The sequence below is a fragment of the Tachypleus tridentatus genome, chromosome 7 (genome assembly GCF_004210375.1).
Source record: "Tachypleus tridentatus isolate NWPU-2018 chromosome 7, ASM421037v1, whole genome shotgun sequence".
NCBI classification, from domain to species: Eukaryota; Metazoa; Arthropoda; class Merostomata; order Xiphosura; family Limulidae; genus Tachypleus; species Tachypleus tridentatus.
In genome coordinates, this window is record NC_134831.1 from 25,038,512 (window position 1) to 25,062,589 (window position 24,078).

At 32.7% G+C, this 24,078-nt stretch overlaps 1 protein-coding gene across 3 annotated transcripts in view; it reads left to right on the top strand.

Moving 5' to 3' along the window:
• Window positions 1-17,221, top strand: part of LOC143255330 (hemicentin-2-like) — a 147,134-nt gene extending 129,913 nt beyond the window's left edge. Inside the window, exons 9-14 of one of the 3 annotated variants that reach the window (XM_076510811.1) lie at window positions 3,408-3,662; window positions 4,523-4,789; window positions 4,888-5,022; window positions 6,310-6,449; window positions 8,941-9,094; window positions 15,873-17,221. In XM_076510811.1, the coding sequence (XP_076366926.1) occupies window positions 3,408-3,662; window positions 4,523-4,789; window positions 4,888-5,022; window positions 6,310-6,449; window positions 8,941-9,093 (950 nt within the window). In that variant the 3' untranslated portion in view covers window position 9,094; window positions 15,873-17,221. The remainder of the gene's footprint in view (window positions 1-3,407; window positions 3,663-4,522; window positions 4,790-4,887; window positions 5,023-6,309; window positions 6,450-8,940; window positions 9,095-15,872) is intronic. The other 2 variants (XM_076510812.1, XM_076510813.1) reach the window with 2 other exon arrangements.
• The last annotated feature ends 6,857 nt before the right edge of the window (window positions 17,222-24,078 follow it).

Sequence of the window (24,078 nt, forward strand, 5' to 3'; positions counted from 1 at the left end):
CTTTAACCATATTATCAAGACCAAGGTTATCATGATAATTAAATTATGAAGTTAAAACGTATTAAGTATTATACTTTTATGACTTTTATTTGTTGTATAAAGATTTATATAATTATAGGTATAGAGTCTGTGAATTGTTTCGCTGTTTTTGTTTGACCACTCGTAATTATCTTTTATTTGTTTGTTTGTTTGTTTGTAATTAAGCATAGAGCTACACAATGGGTTATCTTTGCTCTGCCCGTCAGGGATATAGAAACCCAGATTCTAGCGTTGTAGGTCTGCAGTCATACAGCTGTGCCACTTGGGAACGTCTTTTATTTAATTGTCAAGCATGGCCTGCTAGTTAGCATGTTAGGCTGCGAATCAGAAAGTCCAGGGTTCAAGCATCTACATGCCAAAAAACTGTTCTACACTTTTATTATAAAGATTTTATAACCGAGGAAGTCAACGCCTGTTATTCGACCGAGAATAGCCATGTAGGGGCACTTTTTTGACGTGTTGTTCACTATGGTCAGTAGTTTTATATTAATGACGACTGAGGCCAAACCTTGGTCATTTAGACAGTATGCAAAATAAATAGGCATTAAATCAAAACATGGCGTACTTTATTCAGTGTGCTGTGATATACTGATTGCTTAAAGTGTTCAAAACATTGTTTTAAAGCACTGTGTAGTAAGGTATTTACAGAAGGCTGCTATCAGTTAACTTATATTGTGTGTTATAGTTTGTGTAATTAAAACTACTTATAGTACTAAAATAATTCGTCAGTGTCAGGAACGTTTGTTAGCTTGTTAAGTGAGTTAAGTATTGTGTTATTAGCTTAGTATTTCTCTCGAAAATCATGTACATAAAATATTTAGCTTGCTTACAGAACGTTTATAATGACAAGTTTTAATGATTATTTTATTTTTCACATTATTTAATAATGTATTATTGAGAGTAAATCTCATGGCTTGTGATAAAACTTTAATATAACTAATATTCAGTAAAAACTTAAGAATTACTTTGTCATTCCTACCAGTACTATTCGTTTCAGCGTGCTTTCTTTACTAACCTATGTATAACAGTAGATTTCAGTTGTTTATATCAGAGCTGATATCATTGCACCTGATCTGTTGTTTACAGCGTAGTGATATTGTATAAAAGGCAAGTTGAATTAATGTTGTACTCTGGTTAGTGTTGTAGATGATCTTTTGTGATCGACGTAGATTATCATGCTGATTGTAAATCTTAGGGCTAGAATAAAACTGACGTCATGAGCAAACGTTCACATATTTCAGTTTGAGCTAAATTAAAGATAACGGATCCCCAAGTAGCGATAAAATGAATGGAAAGTATATGGAGTCGTAACGTGAGCCAGTAATTCAAGAGGTATACGCCTGCTCGCGTTTAGTACTTTTTTCTTCCAATTGTGTGCAAGAACTTGTCACTATAGTTGACATCAGAGTATTATTGTTGTTTGTAATTAAGAACAAAGCTACACAAACGGCTATCTTTGCTCTGCCCACCACGGGTAATTAAACCCGCATTTTAGCAATATAAGGCCACAAACATAGCGCTGTGCCGCTGGGGATTGACATTAGAGTGAAAGCCAATTTTTAAACATCTGTCATACTGTTGTTAAGATACGAACCAAGAAAATAGAAAAGTTGGAAAATTACGTCTTGCTTGTCAACATTCTAGTTTTGTCGTTCTGTTTTCGCCCATAGAAGACAGCCATTTCATGGATGACGGTTATTTGCAAGCAGGGTGTTGTAATGTCACTGGGGGCTCTTCTCTCTTCTAACCTTTTCTAGTGTAAAAGTTTGTTCCTTGTAAGGTTCGAAAGGTTTCATCTTTAGTGATTACTTTTATAATGCCTTTTATGTTAGTTATCTAAATATTTGTTTTTTCGATCATCGGTGTTTTATTATTTGAAAATATATTAAAGATGTCTTTGAGGTTATCAATAACGTCTAGAGAGCAAAACATTTCTTTTAAAATTTAAAAAATCCCAAATTATTGTAATACACGATTCAAGTATATGTAACGTTTTATTATATGTTTGTATTAAACTACTTGATAAAAAATATTCCACAAAATTATTCAATCATTAATATAGTAATGTTTACTTTACTGTCATTATATATTTATATTAGTGAAATTCAATAAATACATTTAAATGAAGTTAAATAAGTAAATAAAACCATGAGGAAGGATTGCGTTAGAAACAGTAAACCGAGCCTCTGATTAATTACATTATACCTATAATTTTTAAGCTGAAACAAAACACATTAAATTATTGTTATAACATATATATACATACCTTAACATACTACATTTGTTAACTTTAACACGTGTTTTATCATTTATGTAAAAAAAAATATATATATATGTGAAAAAATCTTAGATATGAATTTAAAAATAAATACAGCGCTATTATTTATTTAATTTACTTGTACTGTGAATTTGTGAATCTTTTTTGCTCAGTTTTAGACGCAATATCCTATACTTTTGTGGAAATAAATCTTCTTCCAGAAACTTAATGTGATACGTTTTACTTTGTGATTTATAAGCTTTTATTAGGCAACTTTAATCACTAATATCTAGAAACGTTCTGATATTGGATAAATTATTTACCTTGTTTCAATTGATTCATTTCGAAAAGTAGTATAAAGCTAGGAATAATTAAATTATATACTAGAACAATATATTGAGTTTATTTGTATGCCCATATATGCTTTTATTGTAATGAAGTTACCAATGTTCTACAAATCTAGCGTCACACATCAATTCGGGATCAGCATGGCCAGGTGTTAAGGCACTTGACTTGCAAGCTGAAGGTCGTGGGTTCGAAACCTGGTCGCACCAAACATTTTCGCTCTTTCAGCCGTGAGGGTGTTTTAATGTGACAGTCAATTCCACTAATCGTTTATCATCGAATGGACCAAGAGTTGGCGGTGGGTGGTGATAACTAGCTGCCTTTCCTTAGGGACGGATAACGCAATATCCCTCGTGTAGCTTTTCTCGGAATTCAAAAAAACAAACACATCAGTTCCTTACGTTTCGTGCAGTTTATATTTTGAAATATAAAGTGGAAATTTAGTACCAGTAGGTTAATGAGTTTGTTTCAATGACAAATAATGTTACTTGTTGTGAGTAAATATTACTTATGATTACTTGAGTTTAATCGTTGCTTGTGTTATTACTCTTAAAACGCGTGCTTTTTTATGGTTCATGTATAAAACTTAACGTATTATACATAACTCTAATAATTTATGCTGATATTTCAGAGAGAGCGGTAAACCAAATGTTCGTCTTTCAAAAGTGATTCTATATTATTAGGACCGAGAATCAGTAGGGAAAGCTGCCTTTAAAAGGATGAAATGTTAAATTGCATTACAGAGATCTTGCTTATATTTTTCCAGACCCACCGGAAAATATTACCCTATCTACAACATGGATAGATGTCGTGGAAAGAGAAGTACCCGACAAAGTTAAGTGCAAAGCAGATTCTTGGCCTCCTAGCGAGTATATTTGGAAATACTCAAACTTTGTTATCGCTGATACTTCGGAGCTCTTCCTTAATTACAGCATACCCCGAGAGAGGGCGGGATTCTACGAATGTGTTGCTTCAAACAGACACGGGCAAGCATCGATGGAAACACTGATCAATGTTATGTGTACGTACTGAAGAAGAAGCACAACTAGTTTTATTGAATGTAACCTTTAATATTAATAGTCACCTTAGATACAACGTTATTTAATTATTCTGTAGCAGATAAGTATACAAAAAAAGTCACGTGTAAAAACCTCATATTGTTATTATTTTGAATAATGCATATACTTTTATATTTTGTAAATATCAAAACAAATATATATATATATATATTCTAAGGACTGATAAGACGTGGGTCTAATTTCTCAAATTGCACATTTTTAGAGAAAGAATTAAATAAAATAAGTACGTTCAAATATATTTTACTTGTGCAAACATCTTTCAGAAGTTTGTTTTAATCATGCAGCACTATAACTTAGTTTATGGTTGAATTCTCTGGAAACTATAATTTGAAAGAACTACATAGTGGTATGTTATTATCATAAAAGTTACCTTTGAAATTTAGCTACCAACAGTGAAAACAATATAATCTTTTATTCGTCTGCGAACGTTCTTTTCCAAAGATTCATGTTTGTTGGGATCAGAATTATCACTGTTGAGTAAAAAATTAGATAATTAATAATTTTCAAAAAAATTGAAATATTCATAATTTTACTTGAACAATATGTGTTAGTACATGATAAGACTCTTTGAAAGATAAAACAGAAAATACCTTTAAAATTGTCATTTTTAATATGAATTGCTTAAAAAGTTTATCTAAAGTAAAGATCTATTTCCGGGTTCGTATATATATATATATATATATACAAGTTAATACAAGTTGATTTGACAAATATGTTATTACCATAACTAATCTTCTAAATAAATAATACCTTTTTATAAATCAGTTAGGCTCAATAAATACCCAGTAGTTTTTCTTTTCAGATAAACCGGAATGTATAATGTATGAAAGCAAAAACGACCAGGAACAAACAACGTTGATATGTGAGGTGCAGGCCAATCCTGAGTTTGTCAACTTTACGTGGATGAAAGACAATGAAACGTTTGAAGAGTTAGCAAAGTTCGAAGAAAGGAGAAGTATTCTGACCTTACCCGAGGCAGCTCCAAAGTACTTTGGAACGTATTACTGCACAGCAAATAATTCTATTGGTGAATCAGTTCCTTGCTCTATAGAAGTTACAGGCATTATTGGTAAGCAGTGTTATTCATTAATGCAGGTTTAACTGGCGTTTACTATAAATTAAAAAGAGGGAAATATGAGTAGATTAACCTATTTTGTTTTTATCTAGGTACTTCTGGATGGGTGCCTGACTTTGGTGATGAAAATGTCATCATTATCGCTGCTGTTGTTGTTGCTGTTGTTGTTGTCTTCATAATTGTCGTTCTCGTAATCATAATGATTATGAAAAAGAGACGAATACGTCGTAAGTAGTTTTATTATGGTTTAGATTTAATTAAATAATGAATAAAACCACAACAATTTTTTAATTTGGTTTAGGTTAATCATACTTGTACTTATACTCCTTTAATTGGTAAGGTCAATCCATGGTAAAAAAGCGGTAATTTTATGATTTATGTCGGAAGAGATATTTAGAGTGAGTTAAATTCGAAATAATAAAGTTTGTTTGTTTGAATTAACACAAAGCTACACAATATATATGCACAAACGGCTCGTTTGGGTTGAGAAAATATTTTACATAGAAGAGCGAACAACGTTTCGACCTTCTATGTAAAATATTTTCTCAACCCAAACGAGCCGTTTTTGCATATATATTTCTCAACAAGTGGGTTTCTCGACATCACTGAAAGCTACACAATAGGCTATCTGTGCTCTGCCTACCACGGGTATCGAAACCCGGTTTTTAGCGTTGTAAGTCCGCAGACATACCGCTGAGCCACTGAAAGGCGAAATAATAAAGAAAAATTTTGGATTCTCTTATGACTTCTGTTTAGATTAAATCTGATACATTATTCAACTATTTTAGTTTTTCTGTTTTTAATGGTCGCCGTTGTTTATAGACTTATATAGAAGGGTTCCTAGAAAAATTTATGTGTTCCGAAGGGGTGTAGACCTTTCTCTCTTAATCAGGAAATGCATATATACTGTCATGTTTCTTATGTATACTTTAGACGTCAAAATAGCACATCCATTGATTTATTATGCATTATCATTAAGTGAAAGTGATAATTATTAAGGTTTGGTTTGTTTTCAATTTTGCGCAAAGCTACACGAGGGCTGTCAGTGCTAGCCGTCCCTAATTTAGCAGTGTAAGACTAGAGGGAAGGAAGCTAGTCATCACCAACCACCGCAAACTCTTGGGCGACTCTTTTACCAACGAATAGTGGGATTGACTATCAAATTATATCGTCCCCACGGTTGAAAGGGCGAGAATGTTTGATGATAATTATTAAGGAACTTTTTCTAACTGTTCTGTAAAAGATAAATTAATTGATTAACATAGATATTATTATTGTTTAAAGGGTTCTGGTTATGAAAGTAGATATATCATAATTTAAGTATATATATTATAATCTAAGAGGATTATGAATATGGATATGTTGTAATTTTAAGGTACTGTTTATGAAAAAGAGAGACATTATAACTTAAATGGGCACTGGCTGATGCCGTTTTACGCAAGAATAAAGTATAATGCTACATTTAAGGTTTCTTTTCTTTTCTTCAAAGGAGTATACCTTTTAATTTTCCACAGATTCTAGCAGCCCAAGTAAAAAGAAGCCACCAGGAAAGCCGTCATACCAAAATATTCCAGGTAACGGTAAAACAGGGCCAGAGAATGGAAATAGGCCATCCAATGAAAATGCGGCCTTTTCTCAGCGAGCTCCCAGAGGAGTAAGTATAAACATATATATATATATATATATATATTTAAATATGAACAGGCGGACATAAATATAAACGTTTCATACTAATTTAAAATACAATGTAAGTTGATGTGTAGTTTTCATAGTTTTGTTGAAAAATTATATTTAATGATAGGCTCATGAAATAAAATGTAATCGTTGAGATCAGAGAAAGTATTGAGTTAAACAGTAAAATATAGTGTAATGACAGGTAGAATAAAGCCCGCAGTAGTAAAGTACTTAATAAAAATCTCAAACTGTCGTATCCATTTGTTTGGTTGTGAAGCTGGACATCTCAGAAGCCACTAAAATGATGCTAGAAAATAAGGAGCTAAATAAAGGGGAAATACTAATCAAAATAAACTAAGAAATTCTGACAAAAATACTATAAAAAAACAAAACTAATTTTATGGGGTTGTTACAAATAAGCCATGTAGTATGCATATCAAAATAAAAATTGTATTTTTGATGTTTTCACGGCTATTTATTACCTTTTAACATAAAGAAAAGAAAAGATTAAATGAAAAACAAGTAAAGATTTTGTTTACTGAAGAATATTTGTTATTACAAGAAAGTACTTCAGATGTAATTTAAAATAAGCTTTTGTTGATGTGGATTTGTTTTAGGAATTGTACATTATTTCAATTTTTTTACTTTTTTCTAATATCGAACACTATTTGTGAATACATCTTCCATTACTCGGAAACAAATACTGTTAATATACTTCGTTTTACTTTACAGTAGTTTTAAGTTTTGTTGCTTTAATGACTCTAGAAATATATTTCAGTTTCTAAGTGTTTGAAATAAATAAAAGTATGTTATTAAAATGTTTAGACTTGTTTTTGAAAATGTTTTAAGTTTTGCGTTAATTGTGTTTTATTAATATATTTATTTATTTAGTGATTGTTGTTGGTGTTGCTATAATATATTTATTCACGATTTTTATACCAACATTTACTCATAACTTTTATGTCTCTATGAGTGCAGCTACTAACATTTTGTTGCTTTTTAAAATAATTTCTTGGTAATTAAAACCTGTGCTCCATACACATGAACAAGCTTATCAAAATACTTAATGCATGATTATGGTAATATCCTCCTGTTAAATGTAATTTGTACCTAACTCAGTGTTTTTAATGTTAATGGTAGACTTACACTTCCATCCCCAAAACGGTCTTACAAACATCAGATATACAGTTTCTTGTTAACTTACTTTTAAGAAACTGAAGTTAAACATCCTAAAAATGAAATCTCCTGTTTGCAACAACTCACAACAATAGTTCGCTGCCAGAGGTAATAAATAGTTGTAAGAAACTCTTGGGAATTAAAGCCATTCTCGTTAAAAATTGCCACTGATTCTATATCATACACGTATACAGATACTAACTATTCACATCTATGTCAATAGTTAATACCTGTATACATAATATTTATCACTTTGTTAAGTTTTATGTAGAGTTAGGTATGTATGACGAAAGCTCAAGCTTTCAAAATCATTGGTAAACAATATCTCGTGTCTTAAAACAAATGAAAGTTTTTAAACACAGGACCATCTGTGTGTTTCACGCTACCTGAACTGTGTAATGGCAACGTGTTGTGACAGGACCTTATGACTAAAAAAGAGAGGCGAGGCTTTGGTTTACCTTTATTGTGTAATCATGACTATATAACGAAGTTTAATTTGAAAGTTTAACTTAAAATGATATTGCACATAAGAAAACATATAATATGTTTTCAAGGCGTTTCCTCAAATTTCGAAGTTACAAAGGCAATTCCCAAAAATATACCAAAAACTATACAAAGAACTAATAATCAGTGATGTCGAGAAACCCACTTGTTGAGAAATTTATATGCAAAAACGGCTCGTTTGCGTTGAGAAAATATTTTACATAGAAGAGCGAACAACGCTCATTACCTCTTTCTTTGTGAACCTGACGATGACCGAAGAAGGTCGAAACGTTGTTCGCTCTTCTACGTAAAATATTTTCTCAACCCAAACGAGCCGTTTTTGCATATAAATATACAAAGAACTGTAATTAATATAGAGTAAAAGCCCATAAATCCATAAAAGTGAAAAGACTTTCAAATCAATAAATGAAGTAAGTTCGATACAACATTTATACTAAGAAATTTAGTATAATTTATGCCTAAGCTGCTTAATTATTATGTATCATATATCATGATATGAGCAAAAAACATTGCTTTTGCTTAATACATTTTCAATGTAGTAGTTTATCAAAAAACAGTACGAGAACTGTATTCATTTAGACTATATCCCCTATGCATTAGTCTATTTTGATTATGTCGTCAATCAGTAAAATATGAACCTTAAGCTTAATACAAAGTTGCTCATTTCGTGTAGTGATAAAGTAGCCTCAGTTGGTTATGTAACACACATATGATCTCAGAGAATGATGTCTCACCGAAACTATTTAACCTGGACTAACTGCAAAGCACGAGCATGCACTCTTTTCTTTTAGCTTTGTTCTTCAACCACAGCAAAAGCTAACGAAGGCTTGGTGTACGCTGACTTATCCTTACCTAATAGTAGTAAAATACCTACTTTTAGGAAAGATGTTCCCACTGAGTATGCGACACTACAGTTTAACGCAGATAGAGAATTATCAAGATAATGTAAGTACTTTATTTCGAAGGTTGTATTTTCAAAAATAATAAATATTTCGAACAGTATGAAATAATTCTTCAAAATACAATAATTTAATACACTTTTTCATTACGCAATAAGATTCTTTGCTTAGCATTAAATATTTATTGCTCATAGTGACTTTCAAGCAATACTATAATAAAGGACAAATGTTGTTATGAATAGTGTCGAAATAGTATATTCATATTATTATTTTTTAGACTCTTCTATTTTTCTTTATATTATATATTTAGAAATTAATAATTATCAGTGTAAGTTTACGATTACTTTTTCTCAGAAGTAATTTTATCAACACATCCGGTGTCTAAGCAGAATTATGCTGCTTCATCAAAATGAATGAATGTAGTGGTTAGTAGGAAAGGAACTAGCACTGAATAATTCTCATAAACATATCATTAGGTGAAAAAAATGATGAAACTGAATAATTCTCATAAACATATCATTAGGTGAAAAAATGATGAAACTGAATAATTCTCATAAACATATCATTAGGTGAAAAAATGATGAAACTGAATAATTCTCATAAACATATCATTAGGTGAAAAAATGATGAAACTAGCTTGCTTAATAGCTTAACTGCTTTTTTCATACAGAAAAACCCAACAACTTTGAAAACAATCATACAAACATGATGATATAAACTGACATGAAAATTGGAGTATAAATCTTTATAAGCTTTTAAACCTCCATCAATGTGGATTTCTATTTGTGGTGAAGTTTTGTTTGTACAGCTTACCTCCTCTAGAATCTAAACATCCATTGAAGTGTTTACCGTGCGTGACGATCTATGAAGAGGAGGAGAAGACTATACTTGTTAAGTGGTCTCAAAGGCATGCAATATACTACGTTCACCTTGAATTCCTATAGACAGATAACTATAGGTTACCTCTTCAGGATTAATCAGATGGTTCAATGCTTCTAGAGTTAACTATGTGCTAGTACTAGACATACTCAGAGGGTGGGTATTCGGGTATAGTCCCTACAAAATCCTGGTGTAATTGTGGTTTTTTATTTTGGCAGTGTAGTACGTTTTCTTGTAGGAGTACACAGTAGGTGGGATCAGTGAGTACTGAATATTTCTCTTTTATTCATAGGCAAAAATAAATTAAAATGAAATATAAAATCAAAGATTGGAATATGGCCATGCATGGATGGCATGTTATATGGACTGTAAGGTGAGGTCTTATATTATAAATCCTTCCTATGTTTCTAGTTCAAGTGATTTGATAACTTGAAAACATTTCGTCATGATATTTTGTCTTGTGCTTTTTGTGGTTGCATAGACCACAATAGCTAAGACTGCCAAATTGACTAACACTGTGTTAGTTCCAGTCTCCATCCCTATGGGAGTATCCAGTGGATACTCGCCCCCTCACTTAGTCCCAAGGAACAATTCATGAACTCACTTAATGGATTCTCATTCGTCTGACAAGGATCTGCTTCGTCAACCCAAGGTATGGTCTATGAAGATCAACAGTCCTCTTTCTAATGGACTAAAATGCCACAGTCGTGAACACAAAATGGCTTTCCACACAGCTCTTTCACTACTTCAAAATGAAAGTAGCCACTTTAATGGATTACAATTGTTGAGATATTCATTCTAACCTGACTGATACTAAAACCTTGATTCATTCTTATCGTCATTCGTGTCCTTTCTTACAAGAGACATTTTAAGACCTGCCGATGATGTCACCTTATGGCAATTTTCCTTGTACAGGAAAGACAAATGATGTGATTGGCGAGTTGAAGAGGGTGTGTCACTGCTGGTTTACCAGCATGTAACCATCATGTCTGCTGTGTTATTCAATATACCAGTGGAGGCTGTTGCCATCCGTGTCTTTACAATTAATACCATTACTATTTGTTATTTTACCTATTCTAGAAGAGGATTATTAATGATCTTATTGAACAGTTGTTATTGGAATTCTTTATTTTGGGAACTTTCAGTAAACACAATCCAGTATAATGTGGTGCCAACATTAATTGCTAGGGTTAAATCACACCTTTCTCTTTTCAATACTGAATCATTTACATTTACTCAGACATTTAGTTAGTCGTTTACTGTTATTGATGTGTTTTCTTATTTTTCATGGAACGCTGACAATGACCCACAAGGCATTGATCATTTCTTCATCATTCCAATAAAGGTAAGCTGAGATTTACATCACTCAACTCGTGTGCCACGGTGGATGCTTGAGCAGGCTGACTGATTCTCCTTCACTACTTTCTTGGAACTGTAACCTGCTGTCGTTAATTTCTTCCCATGTTAAAGATTGTGCGGAGGCAGTAACTGATAGTACTATCATAGCTGCTGTTCATATGATTCATAGAACCTCAATACATTTTCATGATATTCCAGTTCACGATAGACCCTTGAATTCCACGAGTCATGGAAGACTCAGAACAAGATTTGTGATGTCGTTTACAAATATTCTATTCTTCACAACATGCCCTCTCAGTAGGAGAAATGACAGAGCCAGAAGGAATCTTGGATTAAATATACTTCAAATATGTCTTTGACCACTAGTTACAAGGTAGTTTGGGACAAAGTTTGAGCATTTAGCGGGAAGCTAAGTCTTCATGCTCTTTTAATATTTTATTCCTTTGCTCAACATGTTTCTAATTTACAGGGTATTGCAGCACCCTTGGAAGGAGGTTTTATCATTATTCCAGTACTTCAATCTCTGACCCTGTCTTCTTGGGCGTCAAGTTATGAGCCTTAAATCACTGTTACCTTTTCAAGATTATATTCACTATACCTGTAATAGACAATTCTTATTTGGTAGAACAATACATTAGTTGAACCATATGATTTTCATTATTTAATCAAAAACACTTCAGGTGCTAGACCGTGGTTTTTGTTCAACTTAGGGCATGGTGATTGATAAAACAGAATACGTGGCTTATCTAACTAATGAATTAATATTCACTGTAAAATTCTTATCAATACTGTAAGTGTGGTTACCAATTTGGCTGCCAATTTTAGTTTCATTGTTTTAAGTGACACATTCAATCCTTTTTTGTTTAAACCTTTTTCACACCTAAAATGGTTTTGGTTGAATATTATGACTTTTAGTCAATACGCACCAACAATACACAACAAGTAGAAAAGTTCCACTCGAAAGTAACCATCATTATCGCAACCTTATTATCTGGAAAAGATCTATACTTTACAGAACAAACCAAATTGTTTTTACAAACAAAATTAGGAATATTTATAATATATATGTTGTTGTTTTTCTCTAAAACAGTGTCAATAACTTTCTTTTTTCTAACGTGATGTAACCTATATTAACAATTTGTCATCACCTACATGCACTCAGTAAAGTCATATCGAGTATTATAATTCGCACTAATTACTTTAATCAAGATAACTTCATACAATTTTCCAAATTTCTGCTTAAAAGTTGAAATGAATGATATGTAATAACTGTTCACTCACATAATTATTTTGAAAAATTGAGCTAAGAACTGCTAGTCTAGTTGCTTCGCTTGGCTAATACTTTTCTTACGCATCTACACGTCCTTTGATGTAATAGTTTTGCAGACCTAAATCAGCCTGCTACAGTCCGAATGACAAAAAACAAACAAACTTAAAAAGAAATCCACTTTTACTTTTGGGTGATACTGTAATAAAAATGTTAGACCGACAGGTTACGTGACTTTTTGCGTAGGGGTGAGCAAAACTTTTGTCGTTAAATTTAAGCGTTTTTTCTTGAATAACGTTGCACAAGTACCTTATATTTATATCAAGTGAGATTCTTAGTTGCAGTTTATAAAGATTTGTCAGAGTATTATATCTAAAAATATATATATGAAAATTAAGTACGTTTTTGTATCAAGTAAAGTTTCCGTACTTTTGGTGCAAAGAAAAAGAACGAAACTCATTCAAAATTAGGGATAATATGTCTAAAGTATTTCTTAATGGATGATCTTGACATTTATTATGTGAAATAAACCTTCAGTTACGCAGATTCATTAAAAATTTGTAATAGTTTAGATTACCAGAATCCGAGACATAAAAAGTGAAAAATTATTACTGCTATTAATAACACAATGTGTACTACAACAGACTGTTTTGGTCGCAAGACACACTACTGTTGTTAAATCTTTTACCTACATCCCTTACTATTCCTATGTTTTTTTAACCAGATTTGACAGTGATTACTGTTATCCGAAACCTACCTCAATATTTGTTCTAACTCCAGGCCAATTTTTTTCACTAAGCTGTCTTTTTAAGTTTTGAAAATAATCCACATCTTGTTTGATTTTTCAATCAAACAACGTCATCTCATACATTCAACATGGTTTTCGTAGCCAGTACTCCATTGTGTACGGTGTAATTCAACTTGAAACATCAATCAGGAAAGCCTTCCTAAAAATTGAACATTTTTGTTCTTTTTAATATTAATAAGGTTTAAAACACCACGTGGCGGTTAAGTATATTACAGGACCTTCATTCCTATTGGTTCTGTGACCAGTTACCCATTTTAATTTGTAACTTTTAATTGACAGGTCGCTCCAAGTCCATATGGGTTTGACATGTTTGAATTTCCCACAGGAATTAAGAATCCTTCAGAGCTGTGTCTTGAATGTTATACTTTTCACTACTAAAATCCATACTATTTCTGAACAACTTTCTTTTATACTTTCAAACAGCTTCTATATCGATGAATTTCAAATTTCCTGTTAATCATTGAAGCTACCTTCAGTTACAGCAAATGGGATAAACCACAGCAAACGGTTTCACTTTATTAACTTCTAAAACTGTTTGTGGAGTGCATTTCAGCTACCAATGAAAATTGCACTCTGATTCAGAGTTCCATATGGATGGTACAGGTATTACAGTGATTTCTGAGACAAACGTAACAGTTAGTCTCTAGGTCACTTTGAGTGTAAGTTTACATTTATTCCACATGTTAAGCAGGTTCGTTTCAAGTGTACATTGTACTAAATATTTTTTGCATCCTCTCCTCCTCTTCTTGGAAAATGAATGTATAATATATATGCTGAAATATATTGTGTTCTCACTAAATCAAAGCTTTTAACAGTTGATTTGAATTGAACTTGTTTATAAAGCTATTTTCCATATAACATCTACTGCTGTTGTTTGACCATCTGGTTTCTATAACGATTTGAATGTGAAATTTGTTTTATCTAGGCTGTGTATTGGCCATAGTTCCATAACTCAACATTTTATTTTACAAGTGTTTAATCCACCAGTGCGTAGTGTTTACGACATTTAAGTCACATTTATATATCTTTTACTTTTATGTCGTTATGGTTGCAAACATTTCAGCATGTGTTATCTTGGTTGCAAACATTTCAGCATGTGTTATCTCCAGGGTTATTTTTGATGTTGATGACACCAGGCTGTTCATGTTTTTTTACGGGCCATTGGTCTTTTTCTCTCAACGTAATGCTTTTACTTTGCTTTACATAGAAAATGACTTTTTAAATTTATTTTTTCTACATTTTGTCCAATTTTATATCTCTTATTTTAACATTTTCACCAAATTATTGTTTGTTTGCAATTAAGCACAAAGCTGCACAATGGGTTATCTGTGCTCTGCCCACAACGGGTATCAAAACCAGGTTTCTAGCGTTGTAAGTCCACAGACATACTGCTGTGCCACTAGAGGATCACCAAAGTAATAGACTGTCTGGTATAGATAGATCTGGTGCTTTGTATCTTAAAACCAGCATCAACCAACCAATCAAACATCAAACCTCCACTACTTCGTCTTGATCAGAAACAAGTGTCTTTCTAAGCGGTGAAAAGCTAATGTTATACCTAAATGTCATCTACACTTTCTTAAAAGACAATATTAATTTATTTTCTAAATCATGTGTTGCATAAACTACTTGATAACGTAATAGAAGTTATAATAGGGATTCTTACAGAAAAACACACTGGCATAACACCGTGTCATTAAAACAGTGTATTTTCAGTACATTTTTTTTATTTCAAACAAATTATATGGATTAAAAATTCAAAAATGTTCTACATAATAAGTGTGGCATGTTACTTTTGTATAAATTTAGTTGCACGCTGTTTGGTTCAACTTTTCAAGTAAATTTTTTATGAGAGAAATTCACCTTCTTGCAATCAGCGTAATTCGTAATGCAACAATACACTGAAAATGAAATGATACATTTATCATTATGTTATAAAACTACCTGAGTGCATAATATGTAAATCATGTATTTTAGGATCTGCAATATGACTTGAAATGCAAAACATTCATCTTTCAGTTTATGCTCCAAACACTTGTATCATCCAATCTTGTTTTAATTTCCACTTCGAATTTAATTACAGAGTAATTACAGGGCAATTTAAAGAGGAAAACTGAAGATATAGAAAATTTAAAAATAATAAGTAACTGTTATTTTGATTGCCAGTTTCTGATTTGAGACGCAAGTGTGCTTACAGCAGGTTACCAAAATAAAACCCTGTAAAACTAGTTTGTGTGGTATGAATGTGTCACAATACATTGTAAGGAATGCTTTTATTTTCTTTCTTTCTTTAATTTTTGTCAAGTATTATAAAGGTTGTAGTCTGTCAATAGCATCAATATAAAATATATTTTAAACTAAATAAAGTGACTCGAAATACTTATATAATAATTCTATTCTGTTTCATATTCTGATAATAAAACTTCTTTTTATTTCCTTTAAATAAAAAAAATTACTGAATACAGTAATAAATGTACATAATTTACCCATTTTTAATTTGATTTTCCACAGTGACAGTTTGTTCATTGCTGATATCTATGATGATTTAAACATGGGTAATGCTTTGAAATCTATTTTACATCTCAAGAACATGGATAGGGACCGTCAACAACTTCCCCTTCTTCAAGGGCTACTTTTTAAAATAAATAATATGATGAACCTAACGGAATACGAGCTTTAAAGCAGATGGATCGTTTACTGTGATTAAAATAGTGGTTTAGCTTAGCCCTGGATAATAAAGACAGAATAAATCAGATTGTGATCATTAATTTTGAATTTATTATTAGTTTAAAAAATTGATTGTGATAATTATACTAAACGCCATATTTTAAATGTTTTGCTTACACATTGAAGCATTTATAGTAAAAAAACAGCATATTTATAGTTTATTGAATACATATGGAAAAGCGTTTTTAAAAAAAGGTCTGGATTACAATAAAAAATAAAAATAATAACTTATAGACTGTATTTCCTCTTTTATGTTTTGATACCTTTAAAGCATATCAACTTCCAAAAAAAAAACGAAGCTCTAAGTCTACATATATCACAGAAGTTACAGTTTTGCTCAATATATCCTCCGTCATTAAGTAGTGTGATAGGCTTTTGTGTCTATGGCTGAAGTAAATATTGAAAACAATTCTGCGCAATGCATGTGTTTCTTGTGAGTGTTAATGAGGATTTATACGAAATCTAAAACGCAGTCATTAAAACTATATTTGTGACTTTTGAATTTTTTTTAGTTAATAGTTAGATTAACCATACGAAATAATTTTGCTTATAATCGTTTTTTTTAAACTCCACAAAATAGAAATTCTGTTTTAAATCTAATATATAGACTGATACAAATGGTATTTACTATGAGCTGATAATGTGAATAAATATTTATATATGCCTTGCCAACATATTTTATTGATCCAATTTCAAGGATCATGGAATTTTCACTAGCTATGAAGGGAAGTATTTTGTGCTTTCTCGCATAAACGTATTTGTCTGTTTCCTAACTAGAATGTACATAATGCTATAAGTATAAACCAATTTAACATATTTATTATAATAACACAGAACTACTTCAAGTAAATTATTAAAATGTTACAGAAATTTTACGATTTTGGTACACATTGTACATTTTCCACAAATTTCGAGAGATGAATTATGTTCTGATAATTATTTGTTTATATAATATATTAATTTCTGTTTTATTTAGAGTTTTGAAATGCTTTTTCTTTAATTTGCCTATATTGAAATCAAACGTTTATTGATAAAATTAAAAAAAAATTGCCGTAATATTGATATGATGTGTCTATATTTTTTCTTATTCATGTGAATAGTGTTAATAAAGTGTTGGGGAAATTTAAATTTCAGACAATGTGTAAACGTGAGCTTTGTTAATCTTTTTATACTGAAAAAAAATCAAATACACACGCCAAATCATATCTAAACTGTTACATACCAAAAAACAGTACAAGAGCTTTCAACATTCGGTATAATTTTAGCTTACTGATAAACGTTATAATATTTTTTCTTAAACAAACATTCACTGAAAGTTTATTGTAGTCTTAATATTTTTATTTACTGTGCAAATTGATTGTCAAATGTTCTTAACCATATTTAATAATTTTTCAGATAAAATACTTTATAAACGCGTTCCTACCAATCAAACACAAGTCTAGCTATCGAACTTCAAAAGTTTTACTTTTTTGCAGTTTAAGTTTACAACAATAATTATCTAATGTTTTGAAATTGGTTTTCAGATCACATGAATTGTATGTTTATTGAGATTAAGTTTCTCATTTATAGCTTTTCACTTCTTTTGAAAATATGATCATATTTTAGAATAGCTAAGGTTCTTGAGTTAAGAAGTTTACACTGTACCCTTTACAGTATTTATAGAATTAAGATCTGAAGTAGATCGGCAAAATACTAGTTTAAAAAATTTATCGATAAAACGATTCTGCTGGATAAAATTTGAAATATATGGTTTTGAGACGGGCAGAAGTTCTTGACCTACTCTTGCCTCAAGATATCACTACTGACCACAGCTAGGCATTCTTCTAGTCAGATATATTATTTGTATTTCTACTTGTATATAGTATTTATGACAAAATTACTAAGGCTATCTACCGCATTTTTTAAATCTTGAACTATTAGCCAGAAGGAAGGGAACAAACCAACATTATTTTACTACCCATTATATGGGGATTTAACGCCTAGTTTATAAAATAAGTACAACTTCAAACCAGGGAATATTTTGTAGTATTGCAGGGTTCGAAATCGCTTCTTCAGTTTTGAAATCCAGAGCGTTACTTCAGAAATAGGCTCGGCATGGCCAGGTGGGTTAAGGCGTGCGACTCGTAATCTAAGGGTCGCGGGTTCGCATCCCCGTCGGGCCAAACATGCTCGCCCTTTCAGCCGTGGGGGCGTTATAATGTGACGGTCAATCCCACTATTCGTTGGTAAAAGAGTAGCCCAAGAGTTGGCGGTGGGTGGTGATGATTAGCTGCCTTCCCTCTAGTCTTACACTGGTAAATTAGGGACAGCTAGTGCAGATAGCCCTCGAGTAGCTTTGCGCGAAATTCAAAGACAAACAAACAAACTTCAGGAATTACTCGCCTCGACGGTCATATGTTCATTTTAAGCTCAAAAGCGTACAATAAGTTATTTGTTCTGCCGTCAACAGCAGGGATTTGACGGTGAATTGTAGCATTATAAGACCTCAAGTTTACCATTGAACCACCGGACGATAGGGAGGGGTTGTTTCTGGTTTCTCTTCTTTCAAAGAAAGTTAAAAAAAATTTTTTTTGACAGTTTGTGATCATCTAAAAATGTTTAAATGATATGTATTGAAAGTTACTAATGTGAGAAAAATCAGGGTTGTACATGGTTAAATATAAATAATACTATCAATATAGGTAGTGTAAAGTCTGATTGAAGTTGATCAAACATAACTTATTTTCTGCAAACAATATAGCAAACTTTTGTTGTAAAATTTAGAATTAATTATAATAATGAGGGTTAATTACACTCTCTTAAAAATGCTAACCAGAAAGCAACTATAACCAATATAAAGCCGCACTGGGACGGCATGTATCAGAAGTATAATATAATATTATTTAACGTTTAATAGATGGAATACCATTGGAAATCGACCTCTTTTGGAAATGTGTGATATGGCTTTTTCGTTCGCAAAATAGTCATGCATTCATTTGACAAATATATGCCCATATCAGAGATTTAGGATTTTCAAGGTTTGAATATATTTTACTCTTAACAGATCAACGCCAAAACCCCAGCCGTTGCAATAAAATTGCAACATTTTGTTACAGTAAAAATTCCATGAACAAAACCAGCAACAGAACATCTGATAAAGATACACAACAAGTCATGTGTATATAAATTGTTTCAACAACATATTTATTCAGCTGTTGTATATCTAAAACAGCTGGAGAATTAAACGTGATTTCACGTTTTTTTTTTACACAAAGATACATTGTCAAATTGTCAGATGCAGCAACACAAAGGCTATCTGTGCTAGCCGTCCCTGATTTGGCAGTGTAAGACCAGAGGGAAGGCAGCTAGTCATCACCATCCGCCACCAATTCTTGGGTTACTCTTTTAGCAACGAAGTGGGATTGACCGAGACATAATAATACCCTCAAGGCTGAAAGTGTGAGTAGAGTTTCGTGTGACATGCATATTAGAGTATACATTTATACATTGACCACTTTAACCTTCTTCACCATCTCATGAACCCATGTTCTTTAGTTTGTTTTGTTTGTTTTTTGAATTTTGCACAAATCTACTCGAGGGCTATCTGTGCTAGCCGTCCCTAATTCACCAGTGTAAAACTAGAGGAAGGCAGCTAGTCAGCACCACCCACTGCCAACTCTTGGGCTACTCTTTTAGCAAGGAAGTGGGATTGACCGAGACATAATAATACCCTCAAGGCTGAAAGTGTGAGTAGAGTTTCGTGTGACATGCATATTAGAGTATACATTTATACATTGACCACTTTAACCTTCTTCACCATCTCATGAACCCATGTTCTTTAGTTTGTTTTGTTTGTTTGTTTGTTTTTTGAATTTTGCACAAAGCTACTCGAGGGCTATCTGTGCTAGCCGTCCCTAATTTACCAGTGTAAAACTAGAGGAAGGCAGCTAGTCAGCACCACCCACCGCCAACTCTTGGGCTACTCTTTTAGCAAGGAAGTGGGATTGACCGAGACATAATAATACCCTCAAGGCTGAAAGTGTGAGTAGAGTTTCGTGTGACATGCATATTAGAGTATACATTTATACATTGACCACTTTAACCTTCTTCACCATCTCATGAACCCATGTTCTTTAGTTTGTTTTGTTTGTTTGTTTGTTTTTTGAATTTTGCACAAAGCTACTCGAGGGCTATCTGTGCTAGCCGTCCTTAATTTACCAGTGTAAAACTAGAGGAAGGCAGCTAGTCAGCACCACCCACCGCCAACTCTTGGGCTACTCTTTTACCAACGAATAGTGGGATTGACCGTCACATTATAACGCCCCCATGGCTGAAAGGCCGAGCATGTTTGGTGTGTCGGGGTTTCGAATGGCGATTCTCGGATTACGAGTCGTACGCCTTAACACGCTTGGCCATGCCGGGCCACCCATGTTCGTTAGTTTATAATACCTTTTTAAAACTATCATACTTTATCAAATTATGTGTCCCGCCATGGCCAGCTGATTAGGGCGCTCGACTCATAATCCGAGGATCGCCATCTTGAAACCCCGTCACACCAAACATGCTCGCCCTTCCAGCCGTGAGGACGTTATAATGTGACAGTCAATCCCACTACTCGTTGGCAAAAGAGTAGCCCAAAAGTTGGCGGTGAGGGGAGCGATAATTATCTGCCTTCCCTCTAGTCTTACACTGTAAAATTAGGGACGACTAGCGCAGATAGCTCTTGTGTAGCTTTGCGCGAAATAAACAAAACCCAACAAACTAAGCCTTATTTCTTCTATACTAAATGAATTATGGAAAGCTTTAAGAGAGAAGTATTGTTTTGAACATGATAGCCTTAAAATTGAGTGTTTATCAATGGAAGCTACGCTACTGTCAAAATGTACGTTCGTCAGAAAGTATACGACCAGGCACGACAACTCAGACTGTAGCGACGTGGTGGAGTTTCAAAGTCTTGGTGTTCCTTATTATTCCTGTTCCTAGCCGAGATGCCCCAAACCAACTACGATTACCATATATACTTAAGGAACACACATTTAAAAGGATAAAAATATTTGTTTTAAACTTCACTATTCGGCACAGAAAGTGGAAGGGTATTACCCTTGAAGATGTCAACAAGCTTTTTTTCGTGACTATCATAAGTCTCTTCTTCTAAGCTTCGTAGGAAAGTAATCTTTGATTTTAACCCAGACAAATAATATATTCTCAATATCATGGTGACAAAGAAGTGGGGTTTGCAATTTGTAAGTGCTATGTATAAAAGTAAAATGTCAATATGGTATTAATAAAAATCTGCAACGTTATACTTACTGAAATCAATTCGACTCTTTAAAAATTTTTCTTTTAATGTTTTAGAGTGATCAAACACATCATTCATAAGTATACTTGATTTTTTAAACACTTTTCTTTACGCTTGTAGTATTCAGTACAAGAAATGTACTTTTCTTACACTTGTATCTTGCAGTTATGCATGTTGCACAGTTATGTGTCAGTAATAATTCACCATGAATATAATGGAGACATTTTTTACCAGAAAAAGCTTCACTTGTTTTTACCATCCAAAATCTTTCAGATTTACCATGCTTGTGTAGCTGCAATAATCCGGGCAAAATAATTCACATGTCATATAGAAGCATCTTCCGAAATGTTTATTTTGAATATAGAAAGACGTGGTACACTGACATATTTTTGTAACCAAAAATTAGAAGTCTCATTTAGTATAAATACCAGTGACGTATGTAATGTAATTAAACAAAACTTGTTCAAATATGACGTTCTCATTCCAGAAGAATTGGTAACTTCTTTTTATCAAAACAAAGTTGATAAAAGACCTGTTCATAAAATTTTATAACTCATAATAAGATGAAACATTACCCTTAGATGGTAGGCAAAGATGATAAACCAACTACAACAATGTCATCAGACCTCTCATTCACAAGCCATGGAACCTGTTAAAATTACAATGGAAACATCGACTTATGTGGAAAGTTAGAGATCATCGACAGTGTTTCTCAGGAATATAAAAAGAAAGCTGATATTGTATTAAACTTGATACGTTTCAGTAAAGATCTAATGTAGAACGATCGTTGAGAATTGATGATTAGCCCAAGATTCGTCCCAAACAGTAACATAATCGACCTAATCCATGACATACTAAAGAAGTGAAAGTATTTCAACTATTTATAATGGAAGGAATTTAGAAAAAGAACAAAAACAAACATTTTTTTTAATGGCAGAATATTTTGATAAGTTTATTAACTGGATCCTTCAAACAGATCTGAATCGTTTGCTTTCATAAAATGTTATGTATAACTCAGTTGTGTGTGATATTACACAGCAATGGTTCTATGGACTATTCTGCCAGCAATACTCTAGCAAATTATATGAAACATCTACCAAATCTATTAACTTCGAGGACTCACTAGAAGTGATCTTGGTATAGTGGGTATAATGTGCAGTAACAGAACATGATGTATTTCCTTGTTTCCTGCCTCTAATCCTTAAAGTAAAATAATTTATATTTTCCCGGGTTATCAAAAAGAGTCTTAAGATTTAAATATAATACTAAGCCAATTAGAAGAGTCGGGTCACAAATCAAACACATACCCACTCTTTAGCTATGACCCTTTCATAGATAAATTAAGTGTCAACGTGAAAGAGAGTTTGGTTTGTTTTGAATTTCGCGTAAAGCTACACGAGGGTTATCTGCAGTGTAAGACTAGAGGGAAGGCAGCTAGTCATCACCACCCACCGCCAACTTTTGGGCTACTCTTTTTAAAAACGAATAGTGGGATTGACCGTCACATTATAACGCTCCCACCGCTGAAAGGGTGAACATGTTTCGTGTGACGGGGATTCGAACCCGCGACCTTCACATTACGAGAAGAGTGAAAGAGGTAACCTATGTATTAGTTGATTCTGGTTAAGAAACGAAAAACATCTATTCCAGGCATTTTTTACAGGTAATCATAACTCTTCTAGCACATGAAAGTCTTGCCAGTGTGAAAAATCTGAGCTAGTCTTGTTTTATCCTGGCCTCAGCAAAGCGGTATGTTGGCGGACTCACACCACTAGAAAGCAGATTTCGATACTTCTGGTAGACAGAGCGCAGATAGCTCATTGTGTAACTTTACGCTCAATCTCAAACAACCAACCAACTCCCACTGCCACACAATCAGTGATTGAAGATGGTCAGTGGACTGAATATTATCTACTATTTTCAGTGACCGACAGAGGGTCCATCGAATGTTCTATTTCAGGATCAGGAAATGAATATTGCGACCCAGCCTAATCGTATCTTCATGTAAAAGCAAAAATAGTCAGGCCTGATAGTACCAGTGTAAAACAGGATGAAGATATTTCTGCACCTGTAAACTTGTTACTTTATTCTGTGTTTTCTTAACTAGATATACACATTATTGATACAACGCGTTTCTTCGTTTCACAGTTTTTCACGCATATGAGGTCCACATTGAAACTTTACTGAGTTATAATGGTAAAGCTAAAAGAAGTCATTCGACATCTTCCAAATAGATAAAAACACACATGATAGTCAAACAGATATCTTTTTAAAGAACAAATTTTTTACCAAATTTGTGTAAGTTTAAATTTCTTACTCTTAAAAAGTAGTAACAATTGGTTTTGTATAATGTCAAATTATGAATCGAGATCCAAAATTGTACAACAAAATTTTTCTTTTTACACTAAATGTGTCAATATCAGCCCGTGAGTCATTCTGTTACATGCTAAATAATTTCAGAAATGAAAAGTTTACACATTATGTATTTCCTTTGAAACCTTTCGAAATTCCCCAGGAAAACGTACAAGCATCTATTGATAACGCTGTTTAGATCCAATACCTTCACATCTGGTTATAAAATGTGTTGATAACAAAGCATTTAATATATCTTGGAAGAAAAATCTATACGATTGCAAATGATTTAAAATATCAGTTTCGTGGCAAATATTGTGAAAGGAAAATAGATTCCCCTTTGACCCATACAGCCAGATT